General features: G+C 42.3%; 1 protein-coding gene across 1 annotated transcript; it reads left to right on the top strand.

The window, feature by feature from the left end:
* The first annotated feature begins 3,465 nt into the window (after positions 1–3,465).
* SFRP1 (secreted frizzled related protein 1) lies at positions 3,466–13,340 on the top strand. The gene is made up of 3 exons (XM_053462837.1): positions 3,466–4,215; positions 9,575–9,652; positions 11,980–13,340. The coding sequence occupies exons 1-3, from the start codon at positions 3,684–3,686 to the stop codon at positions 12,300–12,302; spliced, it is 933 nt and encodes a 310-aa protein (XP_053318812.1). The 5' UTR covers positions 3,466–3,683; the 3' UTR covers positions 12,303–13,340.
* The last annotated feature ends 220 nt before the right edge of the window (positions 13,341–13,560 follow it).

The raw sequence follows: 13,560 nt of genomic DNA, 5'->3' as shown, positions 1-13,560 counted from the left end.
TAATCTGCAGTCACATCCCCTTACATTACATACAAACCCAGCACTGTGTGAGCCTGTCCTGATAATCTGCAGTCACATCCCCTTACATTACATACAAACCCAGCGCTGTCTGAGCCTGTCCTGATAATCTGCAGTCACATCACCTTACATTACATACAAACCCAGCACTGTCTGAGCCTGTCCTGATAATCTGCAGTCACATCCCCTTACATTACATACAAACCCAGCACTGTGTGAGCCTGTCCTGATAATCTGCAGTCACATCACTTTACATTACATACAAACCCAGCACTGTGAGCCTGTCCTTTATATTTATCTTCATTCGTAGACATTGTTGAAAACGATTACCAGATTTCCCGAAACAAATGTTTTCTGAAATCTTTTATGAATAGAGCGAAAGACATCCAGACAGCAACAGAAAGTAAACTCATTCTGTCTGCTGTGTTAGAGGAAGATTTATGGGCTGCAATACTTTCTGCATTAGAAGGGAAGTGGTTCTGGCACAATGGACGTGCTTGTGTACAGATGACTCCTGAGCACCAAGAACTAAGTCGCCAAATTCCAATAACGTCAAAGCTTTCTGCAAACGTGACACGATATATACCTAGAATCAGCCTAAAATAAACCGGTTCTAATAGCTTTTTAATAACGAAGCGATCATCCTTTCTAATCCTTTCTATAAAAAAGTTGACTAATTCAATTGCAGAAGACAAACTTCCATAGCCTAGAACCGAAGCAAAATAAATTAGACAGACGCCCCAAATTCAGACTTGTCGGGGTCAGTGAAAACGAGTTCGATTCAGCGGGATCTCTGTTTTACCCTCTGGCAATCTCAGTTTACCCGTCAGACCTCGTCTTGCTTGTGTAACACTTGGGAAGGAGGGGGTTAACCATCTCTGGCCGCAGAGATAAGTACTGAATTAACATGTGGTTCCAATAAGTGTGATGTTTACATGAAACTGATCTGTTTATTGTGTGGAGCTTAACTTATGTTCCCTGCAAAAATAACATTGTTCCATTGCGGGGCGTAAGACTGGTGATACAGCTAACTCTTAATACATAGTTTTAATGATTTTAATGATTATAATGTGTGTATATATATATATATATATATATATATATATACACATACCTATTTTATATGAATCCATAGGAGAACCAAGACTCCATGTGAAAGCAATCACTGGGTAATTAGGGGACGCTGGATGTATTGATTGCAATGAGTGTGATCATTGCCCCCCTGGCAAGTAATATTGGTCTTGTGTGGCACCATCAAGCTCCACCAAACCCCCTGTAGGGAGAAGGTGCCGCATGGATCATGCAATAATGTAAGATATAATCAGAACAATTATACAAATGCTCGGGTTGGGACCCTGTAATGTATGATACAAACGTAGAATTTGGTGGCATCTGGTCTGCCTGTTTTTCTTGATATGAAGACTCCAGACATTAATCAGTCCTTGGCATCATGGTTGGTTTCATTAATGGTGTGAAGGACCCGCTAGCACCAGTGTGTTAAAAGCTTGTGAATAACTGGTGAATATACCTTAATTGCGTAACTGCACAGAAGGGCAAATGATCTTCACACACCATTATTCTATGTGCAAAGGGTGGTAATGATAAGGAGTTGTCATGTCCCATGTAGTGAGGAGCTTCCTAGACTAGGTATCATTAGCACACCTAGGAAGTATCTAGGTGACTTTCCACCCTCTCCTGGCAACGGAGCAGCTTTGTCCACACCCAATTCCCCCAGTAGCATACATGGGGGGCAAGGGGGGCCATCCATCCCGAGTACCACTCATTACGGGGGTGCTACCAGGCTGGCATTGGGTATGCACCCAGGGCTGGGCTGGCCTACCTGCAAACAGGTAGATTTCCCAGCGGACCAGTGGCCAGCCAGGCTGCACTGCGGCAGCAAAGTTGTCAATGCCGCCCATTGCCTAGCTAACACGGGCAGCAGCTTATGTCAATGTGTGGCTCAATATATAGTGATAGGAGTTATGCTGTACCGCCATCAATGTCTGGCTCAGTATATTATGATAGCAGTTATGCTGTACAATATCTGTTCAGTAAATGTTATTTATTTACATTTGTTAAAATTTATGTGTGGGGGTTGCCGCATACAGGATCCGCCCCCGGGTGCCAAATACTCTAGGTATGCCTCTGATTTCCCCTCCTACTCCCAGCTCATTTAAGGCTTTTTAGTGCTAGCCCCACCCAACACATACTTAGCCCCATCCAACAGATGTTTAGCCCCACCCAACAAATGCTTAGCCCCACCCCAACACGTGGTTAGCCCTGTGTCCACAGCATGGCTAACCCCACATCATGGAGCGATTCCATTAGAAGAGGGAAACCTGTGGGTAGCCTACCGTGCAAAGTTCCCAGGTCTTAGCTATAAACTCAACTCATCTACTGTGATCTCCAAAATAAATACTCATACTAAAAGATTGTGGCAAACTATATTCAAAAATATAATTCAGAGGAATACCCGTAACATGCAGAATGACATATTCAACCTTAAATACATATCAGAAAAACCAAACCTAGTTCAAAGCCCTTCCCCCAACACGGAGACATATAGAAACTATATGACTATAATGCCTTCTTCTTTAACATGTTCGCCCTAATAAACAACTAACAGAGGTTAGTATGAGCGAAATAAGGAGTCTATAGTTGATGTTAATGCTTTTCATGGGGCCAACATAAAAAAAGATTTTTAGACCTCACTGTCTTGAAATGTATCCAACGCTTACGTAATGTTACAGATTTTTCCTATGCTGGCCGAATAAAATGTAACAACTTCAACTATAGACTCTAAATCCATTTATGGTCCGGCGTATTAGGACAGGGACATCACATTCTGACTCACAGCCTTCTTGTAGTGCTTTAATTCTCAAACTTGCTTAAATTATCTCACTTCTGCTGGGAGGCCATTCCATGTATCTACCACTCTATCAGCGAAGTACAAATAAGTTCTAAAATTGCTGGACATGGTGAGGCCATGAAGAAAAAAATAAACATGTGTATTATCCCTTCTGTGTATTGTGCAGCAGTCAGTGTCTGTATATAAGGATTACACACAAAGCAATCTCCGTGTCAAATATGCTGTTTTTAATTTATCATTATTATTATTATTATTATTAGTTTTATTACCATGGGCATTCAGACACACGTAAGTTAGCTATAACTCCAGGAACGTAAGAAAAAAGGCAATCAGGGTGTGAATGGAAGCACATTAACATAAGGAACATGAATAGGGACTTAAGGGGGAGGCTGACATAGAGTGGGGTGAGAGAGGAGTGTTAAAGTGATGTGAGAGAAGAGCCCTTAATGACAGTAAAGTGAGAAGTAAAGTTCGAGGAGGGAGAGAGGAATTGTAACACTAGCCAGGAGGGAAGAGACAGAGAGGAGGAGTGAGATAGATCCAAGGAGGATAGAGGAGGAGTGAGAAGAAGAGGAGGGTCTCCAAAGAGCTCATTGGGTCTCCGAGCTTCTCTCCTGGCTGAGTCTCTGCTCCCTGCTCTGGGCTGATACACATATCCCAGCGTACAGCCCCACAGCTATACACCGCTTTATCGCTCGCGTTATTGTCTGAGCATTTAGTGGGATTTTAAAGAAGAAAAAACTTTCAAAATATAGATTATTTAAAAGCAAGGGGGTCGTGTAAGGTGTGAGACGCAATGTTGCCTGGTGGGAACATTTGGCTTCTTGTGGTGCTTTGGTTCACTCCTTGCCACCTCTCTCGGGTGTCCCAGCCAAGTGATTACGACTACGTAAGTTTCCAACCCGAGCTGGGACGTCAGTATCAGAGTGGAAGGTTCTACTCCCGACCGGCGCAATGTGTGGACATTCCTCAGGACCTTCCGCTATGCCATGGAGTGGGATACAACAAGATGGTGCTGCCAAACCTTCTGGACCACGAGACCATGGTGGAGGTGAAATACCAAGCCAGTAGCTGGGTGCCATTACTCAGCAAGAACTGCCACCCAGGCACCCAAGTCTTCTTGTGCTCTCTGTTTGCCCCGGTGTGCCTTGACCGGCCCATATACCCATGCCGCTGGCTGTGCGAGGCGGTCAGAGACGGTTGCGAACCTGTCATGCAGTACTTTGGTTTCCCTTGGCCAGAAATGCTTCGCTGTGACCAGTTCCCACGAGATGACGTCTGTATCGCAGTAACATCGCCCAATGCCACCCAAGCCCCGCGCCCTCGAAGTAAGTATAAATCTCATGCTGAAGATATGCTTAAACATCACGTATCACTTACTGTATGTCGCTGTCATTTTCTGTCTATTTTTACTTTATTGAGAATGTGGTAGATAAGTGGAACATTCTCCCAGCACAGGTGGTAGAGGCTAATACAGCGAGGGAATTTAAACATGCATGGAATGGGCTATCAAACGGAGCGTTGTGGCTTCAACTCTCTCACTTCACTATTCATTATAAAGGGCCAACACTGCCAGCAAGAAGGGCTAAACTAACCCTGTATAATGCGTAATCCAATGTGTACGGAGACTGAAGAAATCTTACTGATTTAACTATACATTTTACAGGGCAGCCAAGCTCTTCATGCAGCAGAAAGAGCCCTGAGGGGGGTTCTTCATAATGAATAGTACAGTCAAGGAGTAGAAACCATAACTATCCTTTCCTTTTAGTGAATAGACCCCTATTAGTTTATGGCTAACAATGCTCCCCCCTCTCTTAGAATCCCTGTAGTTTGTACTTTTACCTAAATGCTGGTCAACAAACACTATAATCATGTGAATACACCCGCTGACCCCCTTTTCATCAGGGCTCCCTTTGTGGCCATTGACAAATTTTGTGACCCTTGTCTTTCCTGCTCTGCGACTCTCATTCTCCTCTCTGATTACTTCGCCTTCCCCGGCCGCTCGAGAAAAGAGAGAGAATGAAGAGGAGGTAAAGCCAAGCGAGGATAGATGATTTAATGGAAAGCTTCTTGCTCCCTATATACACACAGCCACCATATCACAGTCCACACTATCCTCACTCATTCTATATCACCAGTAACATGTAGAAATTATATATAAATGACATATATTTTCCTAAAATCACACTTGGCGAGAACCATAGGATCCATACTATCCGGTATATATATATATATGTTATGGGCACTGGGTCTCATTGGGGCCAAGAGTTCACCCGCTTTCCCCGCACCACCTGGGTATTAAAACTACAAGTACTTTAAAGCTACGAATACTTAAAATTCCTTTTGTGACCCAGTTAGACTGATACTGTTAAATAATTAACCGTTTAAAACCCAGCGGTACACAATGTGTCGTTTGCCCCCCCCCGACACCCAAAGGGTTAATGGCGAGGTCTGGCCCTGTGACTGGGGTAAAGTGCAGGTCCTGTCATGGCCAAGGGCCGTAATTCATTCTGTGACATGAATCTAATGAAAGCTTCACAATGCACCAAACATTCACAGAAATACCAGTAAAGCCCTCCAGGTTCTTATAAAAAATCCGGAGCTGTTATATTGGGTCGCTTCCCGGGTGCGGGACTTTTTGAAGCTCCCCGCATTATTTACAGTCGACATAAAAGATTTAATGAAAGACGGTAATGTAATGATATCGGAATATATGAACAGCTGAAATCCCTGGCTGAATACAGGTGACTTCATTCAGAACATCTTGTTCATTAAAGGGTTAATACTTACCAGATTTGATTCTAGGAGGATCTGTAGCCATGAAGCCATGCGTTTCTACTAAGCATGGATTTAGGAATAACTCTTATTGTGATTCTAGCGCATGAAAAAAGTCTCCGGTGCTCCAGTGGCTGGCTAGGATTGATGGGAGTTATCCTCGAAATCTGAAGGCGCTAAGGCATGAAATACCACTCTGGCACTCGAAGGGTTAAGCCGATCTGATTTTCTTGGGGTTATTATTTTTAATTCTCCACAAACCCAGTTGCTTTGGAATTACTATTATTGTGTGAAACCACCTAAACAGGGAGGTTGTTTTTTGTATCCACTACTTTACACATCCAATCTATTTTTTATTTTTTTAGTCTTAAACACATCCTATATATTTAATCTCTTCCGAATGTGCAGTTTTGCGATTAGTACTTTTTTTTTTTAACGCTTGGTGGAATTCTTTATCCCCTAGAGACCGTTATTCACCCCTGCTGTGCTCACATTACTCATTCCATTCACTATAAATCAAGAATGAAAGGGGGGTATATTTCACAGTAAGAAATGTTTCAGATCAAGAGGTCATTCTCTGAAGCATGTCATATAAAGACCAAACGGACAATGGACTCAGGGCGCAGTAGTGGAGAGGCAGGGATAGAACTTTTCCTGAAGTCTATGCGGGACATAAAGTTTCCTAGTACAGTTGGGTCAATTCCGAGAGATATTTAAATGGTTTCATTCCATACTATAAATATTATTTTATATTATATATATTATTATATATAGTATGGAATAACACCATCTATCGCAGATCAGCTAAACATTGGAATCCTAAACCACTGAGCAATTCCACGCAGTGTGACATCATATAGAACGCTCTACACGGTGATGGAGTGTCACAATCTGCCCACGCTGCGCATGAACTTAAGTCAGCTCACATACGGGTCTAGACTGGTGATGACGAGGCGGCTCTGGCATTTTAAGGACAGCGGCCGTCTGGTGACATTAGTGCAGCTGACGGCTGGCTATGTGCCGCCACACGCTATGCTTTTATGCTCATGTAGCGTGGGGCTGAGCCGGTAGCCACACACATTGCAGCACCCAAGTGTCTGTCATCCAGTAGCCCACCAGGCATATGAACCGACACAAGCAGGTCATTGGTCAATTATGAAAAGTGATCTTAACCAGCATTATGTGGCCCTTGTGGCACCCCCCTGATGAGTGCCTCCCCCTCTTTAGGTACCCTACTGCTTAACTGCATAATATCCCCCGATTGTGTACTTTTTTGCCCTAGATGCACTCCCCGTGCTTATTTACCCCTCAGCCCAGGTTCCACCAAGTTGTTAGGCATGCCTTAGCCGATGCTCCGATATTGCGACCCATATCCCAGCCCCCCAGCAAGCACGCTATTTAAACACCTTATCTTCATAAGCCTAGCAGGATAAACATTTACATTCTAATGGGAAGGGACTGTTAGTGGAGAGGTGAGAAGAGGGTTTTACCACTTACCACAGAGGTCATATCCTCAAAGCTCAGCTAACTACTTAGGGGCAGCTTTTTTAACCTCTGGAGTACTTCGCAATCTTCTCTGCTATTAGAAATTAACTTTTTTTTTAATTATAAGTCTTCTTGTCCCAATACTCGTAAGATCTTGAATTGGCTCAAACCTCACCGAAGCGATCAAAGCTCAGGTTTTCAACAGAAAAAAAAAAGACATCGGACAATTTTACTTTTACCCTTAATTAGACAGATCAGAATATCCCAACATGTGGTCCTCGGGATTCTTCTGGTCTGATCTTCAAAACTCCAATAGTTATTACTTAATTCATTGGAAACGGTTATAACAGCAAGTAGGTACTTAGTAGAGAAAAGTTGTCCATCGGGGGTTGGTGGGTTGGAGAATTTGGAGATGATGCCATCTCCTTGATTAGAAAGGAGACGGTGACTGGTTTGGCTGCATGGTAGAAGACACTACTAAGGACTGCTGGTGCCATATAGCAGTTTGTATAATGTAGCGATGATATAGTGAACTTTATTATCTGTATACTGAAAATAGCAGAGGAGGAGAAAAGCCACCAATGAATGCTCTAAATCAGAGTTTGGGAACCTATAGAAAAAAAAAACATGGTGAAAAATAAGAGTTTCTTTTTATCTACAACTCACTGTTTAGTAAATAACCCCCCCCACTGCCCCTCCAATGCAGTGTGATGGTTCTCCTACTTTGAATAGTTTTATTCCAAAAAGAAATATTCTTGGGCCAGCCCTATAGTTTCTAGTGTTCTAGGTAAACTTTGCTTCCAGCTCCCATTCCTGTAGGGACTTGATTGATAGCACAGGTAAAAACCCCATGGTGATTCACCGTGCCAGCTGGGTGCCCAATGCAGCTGCACTACCTATATGATAGGGCTGGCCCTGAGTAGATCTTGGTTATTTTTATATTCCTCGGTTGTCCAAAGATTCTAAGTTTCTTTTGAGGAAATAGAAAGTTTTGTGTGCATTGAATCGAACTACCCCCTGTTGCCTACCCGTCGGACTGAAGTTTCCTTGTGGCACCTACCTTACTTTATGTGACGTACCCGCAGCATCAGTGACATCACAGCAATTTAGTGCATTGCATTTTTGGGAGCACCAATAGAGCACCCTTTGCACATTTAGCAGAGATACCAATAGTATGGTTGACTCTGGAGTAAGAGCTCAAATCTCTTTCTTGCCACCTGGTGGTTCATGGATGGCCGGTAAACTTTAACAGATTTCATGCAGTGTTACACTTGCCCACCGGAGAAAGCTTATGCTCCAAGATGGGTTTGGGGACCCTCAGTGGAATGTAACATCAATCTCATCATCTCCATCTATCTACAGCACTGATCTGTGCTCAGGCAGATTCTCAGGGTCTTCTCCAGCTGACTCTTTCATACTCTTTTCTAATTAAAGATAGCCGAGTATCCCGATGGGTTCTTTTCCCGCTGGTACATGAGCGTTGAAATCCCTCCTTGGATGCTGGTCACGGTTCAAAATACATTTATTTCTTAGCCAGTAACCATTTTTCTATGAAACATAGTTAGATTGCCACCATTTATGGGTCCCTGCAATGGAATCAGTTGGATAGAATATTAAGCGCTCGGTATTCGGAAACAGGGCCGGTTTATTTAGTAAGTTCGAATAATACTGATGACAAAAGAACAAACAATTAAGAAAAAAAATAAACAACTTAAAAGTAGGCCAGGTGATCCGAAACCAGAAGGCACATGATGGGTGGGCTACAAAGTTCGAATGCGTTGACACATTCTGGGTCACTATGTGAAGCACAGCTGTCTTCTTACGTGTTAGGGATTAAGTGGAGCAGGAAGCCGCTCGGAGCTCATTAGCATATCACAGTGTGACGGAGAGGATCTCACAGGCTCCATGCCAGGGTGATACTTTGTAACAAATTAGCATGGGGGCTAACAAATGCATGACATCACTTACTGTGACACCGTACCCCTATTTGTAAATAGAACTCTCCAAGGTGCCCCCCATATGTTAAAACTCCTTATTATCAAAGGGAACTATGGGGTGGGGGCTCTTAGCAAAAGGAGGGAGCAAACATTTAGTCAACTAGATATAAACTATAGATTAAAATGTTACAGTTTTGGGCAACAATCTGGTTGCACAAGATACATAGAATCTGATGGCTGATAAAAAGTGTTCGGCCCGTCTCGTCTGCTCATTTTTCCTGATGTAAAGACTCAGCCCTTAATCAGCCCTTGTCTCGTCTTAGACTCAGGATAGACGCTATTCCTATTAATTAGATAAAGAGATCAAAGAGAGCCCGGTCACTGGCCGGTCAAATGTAATGTATTCTAGAAAAGCAGAACTTCTTCCGTTAGGTATTCTATTTTAAATTGTCCGTATTACGGTATCTGATGTGTTCGCTTCTTCTTGCAGAGACCGAGGTGTGTCCTCAATGTGACAGCGAGATCAAGGCTGACACCCTGTACGAGCACATGTGCGCCAGCGAATTTGGTAAGAGATACTAGGTTTTTGGGAGGTATCTGCATTTACGTCTCCTTTTACAGAGGCCTAAGGCAACTTTTAGCACTTTAAGACAGCCAGCAGCCACATTTTATTCCAAATCAACAGATGAGGAACGGATCTAAATCCTCTCCATTTGAGGGTCTACTTGCTGACCAGCTATAGTTTGTAAAGAAGCATATTTAATAAACTAAAATGATCCTAAAACGTTTATGTTGTCTGAACTGTTACTGTTACAAATTATTGGACTGCCAGTGGGCAGCTGCATTTTACTCACCGGAAACCCAGAGAAACATCTTAGCCTTATTTGCATGGGTAAGGGATGTTCCTAACCCGTATGATGAGACATAACAAGATCCAAAGAGGTGTATATAGATGGAACCCTGTGCTATGTATAAGGGAGCAGGCACATGCAAGCAAGGAAACCCATGTAATAGTGGGTTATTTTTATTTTAGTATGCCGACAATGAAAAAAACGACGGCAGGAGGCGTCACATAGAATTTGATCGTAGATAAGGACCATTTGGCCTATCTAGTCTGACCATTTCTTCTTAGATTCAGGATATCTATATGCGTATTACATACATATTTACATTCCCTCCTTGTTTTAGCCTCTACCACTTCTACTGGAAGGCTGTTCCACTCAGTAATGTAAAAATGTATTATTCACCATTTATTATTCTTCTATAGGGTACATATTTGCCCCTGAAAAGACCTGCTAGTTCTGATCTTTCACAGAATCAGTACAGAGAGAGAAGAGAATTCTAACCCAAAGAGCTTACTCTTTGTACATTTATTTACATAGAGAGGGAGCTCTTCCTTCCGGAGGGCTGTTCTATTTATCTACCACCCTCTCAGTAATAACACGGATAGATACATGCACACACCGATACAATTGTTTCCCTACCATAAGCCATGTTCTCTCTTGCTTTTGCTTTCCATAACTTCTCATTCACTCGCCTCGTCAATCCCCCTCCCGAAGCATTAGAAAAGGATTAAAACAGCAGGAATCTGGCCTCACTCGGATCAAAATCTGACCACGGGAGCTGGCAATTCAGCATCAGGGATAAAAAGGGCAACCGGAGGGCATATTTAACCACTTACTTACTGATTAAAAAAAAATGCTGAGCGCCTCGGCACATTAAAATAAATGATTCATATAATCTGGAATAATTCTATTTCGGTAAATGTGCTGCATAAAATACAGACCAAGCACCCTTTGAGTCTGCCCTGATAATCTGAAGTTCAGAGGGCATCCTAAATTAGTTTAAAAGAAACGCTGAATTTCAGATCTTCGCTTGTTTACTAAGTAACTATGAAGCTATCATTAGGATCAAAGGAAAGATAGGGCAATCGGTACTTTGGTATTAGTTTCATGTTTGTCCTCGGTGGTGGGCCTGCCTAAGCCATTTATGATAATGTTTAAAGGTGCGAAGAAGGGGCGCCATCATTGGGGGGGATCATTAGCCTGACAAGAGCAATTTAGGGTTCATGATTAAATTACAAAATATGGAGCCTTAAATATTTACAACAAAGCTATTCGAAACACAGTTTGTAAATAACAGACATATACAGAAATCTATGTTCTTAATATAATATGATGATTTGATAAATTAAAATGTAATAGCACTGATTAAACACGCCACTGGAATCTATTCATAATTAACCCTTGCTTCTCTCTGAAATGAGCAGCCCAACAGAAATACTAGAACCTCTCTATTTTTTTGGGTGGATTTGTGGAGTAAATTGAGTTTTAGATGCCGTGTTCTTACAAATTAAATTGTTGGACACCACTCAGAGACATGAAGCAATCGCCATAGCAACCAATGGAATGTTTCTGCCGATTGCCCACTGGAGAAAACCAGAGCAGTCAAGAGCGTTCTGCTGCTGATTGGACGGTTCCTTTGGTTGCTATAGTGATGCTTTCAAACTTTGCACCTTTTACACATAGTTCCCATAGTTATGTTAAGATCATTACACAAACATTCACGGATTGAGTATGTTACTGCTCTGCCTTGTGTATCTCTTAAATCTATGGGGGAAACCAATTACTTGACTGACTGGGTGGTTGATAAGTGGACATCCTCCCAGCAGAAGTGGTAGAGCGTAACACGCGGTAAGGGAGTTTAAACATGCGCAGGTTCTAAGACGAGACCAAGAACTGATTAGGATTTATATCTATATAGAGTCTATAGAGCAGGAAAACAGTTAGACTAGATGGGCCGAATGGTTCTTATCCGCCATCTATGTTTCTATGTGTGTAACATGGCACATCTAGGTTTACCAATCATTCTCTGATCTCCTCTTTTTTCATGCAGCCCTTAAAGTCACAATACGAGACGTAAAGAAGGACGGTGGAGACCGCAAGCTGGTGCTCCGTAAGAAGAAGGCATTAAAGAAAGGGCCAATCCAGAAGAAGGACTGGGGGGATCTCGTTTTGTACTTGAAGAACGGGGCAAATTGTCCTTGTCACCAGCTGGATCAGTTGAGTGGACAATTCCTACTCCTTGGACGAAAGTTGAAGAACCAACACATCCTCACTGCCGTACATAAGTGGGACAAGAGCAACCGAGAGTTCAACCGCTTCATGCGCAAAGTCAAAAAAAGCAAGTGCCCCAAACCTCACTCCGTCTTTATGTGAGATTCATTCCCTTTCAAAGACAGTGTGTTGTGTCCCAGTGCTGCCCCATCTCAATCCCTGGAGCTGGGACTCTTGAAGCAGAGCAAGGCTCCGAGAAGATGGCGAAGGGGACACAAGCTTTACCCTTTCAAATATTGCAGATTTTGGGAGCAACTGCAGCTGAGAGTAAAGGGACTGAGCAGCACAAAGCTACAGAAACGGCACACAGTGATGCTGTGCTTATTAACTCACTCATCCATAAAGTGTAGACTTTTTTTTTAACTACGGCCTCTAAAAACCTCTCATTCCTTCCCATATTCACTCATTTAGCAAAATAGCATCTATGCCAACTGTTTTTCATTTACGCACCAAGCAAAGACATGCAAGCTGGAAAAAACATATTGTACATTAATCCCTGACTATGTCATAGCTGCCAACAGTCCTAACAATAGAGCTTGGAGTGATGGCAGCGCTGCACGTGCACGTTCCAAGTTGGGCGTTGCACATGCTGATAAAGAGACAGAGAGAGAGAGATGGGGTGTTGCTTGTGCAGAACACCCAGTAAAAATCATGATGTCTCTTCAGCAGGATAATGTCATGGTGACATCACACCTTTTGTAGGCAGAATCATTATGTCACGTCGAGTGTCTTGGGAAAGTGAACCCCAAAAGTTAGTTTGCATGTTAATAGGGGTAGCTAAGACACCAAGATGGCTGATTATGGGACCATCAAGGAAAGGTGCAGGTCAACAGTTGAAGACCCACATGTTGGCTACGTATATGGTCTAAAGAGAATGTTAAGTATAAACTTAACATTGATAAAAAGAGTAATGCTGCCTATAAATTGTGTTAACAGAAATGTGCGATAAATTACTTTTCTTAATTTCCTGTAACTTCTGCTGATGATGTCTCCCAGCACCCACCCACTTCTTGTTTTATGTAGAAAACAAGATATAAAAGAAGGTTTATTCATTCGTAGGCTTACAAATTCTCCGCTCATATTCCTGATTAATTGTTCAATTTGAGAAAACAAATAAATGCTGTATTTTCTTGAATATAATACTCTTTTTTTGGAAGGAAAAATACACGGAAAGTTACATAGATGGTATTTTCTAAATATTCAACAAATCTCTTGTAAATCAGATATATTTTGGCAAAAAAAAATCATATTTTCTATATTCTAAAGCATACAGTGACCTGTGTTTACTGTGGTGTTTATGGGTGTTCCGTGGCAGCACTTTGATGTATTAAAAGGAAAATATATTAAAAAGTGCTGAGCC

This window comes from Spea bombifrons, chromosome 4 (assembly GCF_027358695.1).
Source record: "Spea bombifrons isolate aSpeBom1 chromosome 4, aSpeBom1.2.pri, whole genome shotgun sequence".
NCBI classification, from domain to species: Eukaryota; Metazoa; Chordata; class Amphibia; order Anura; family Pelobatidae; genus Spea; species Spea bombifrons.
This window is presented reverse-complemented; position numbering and strand designations above follow the sequence as displayed.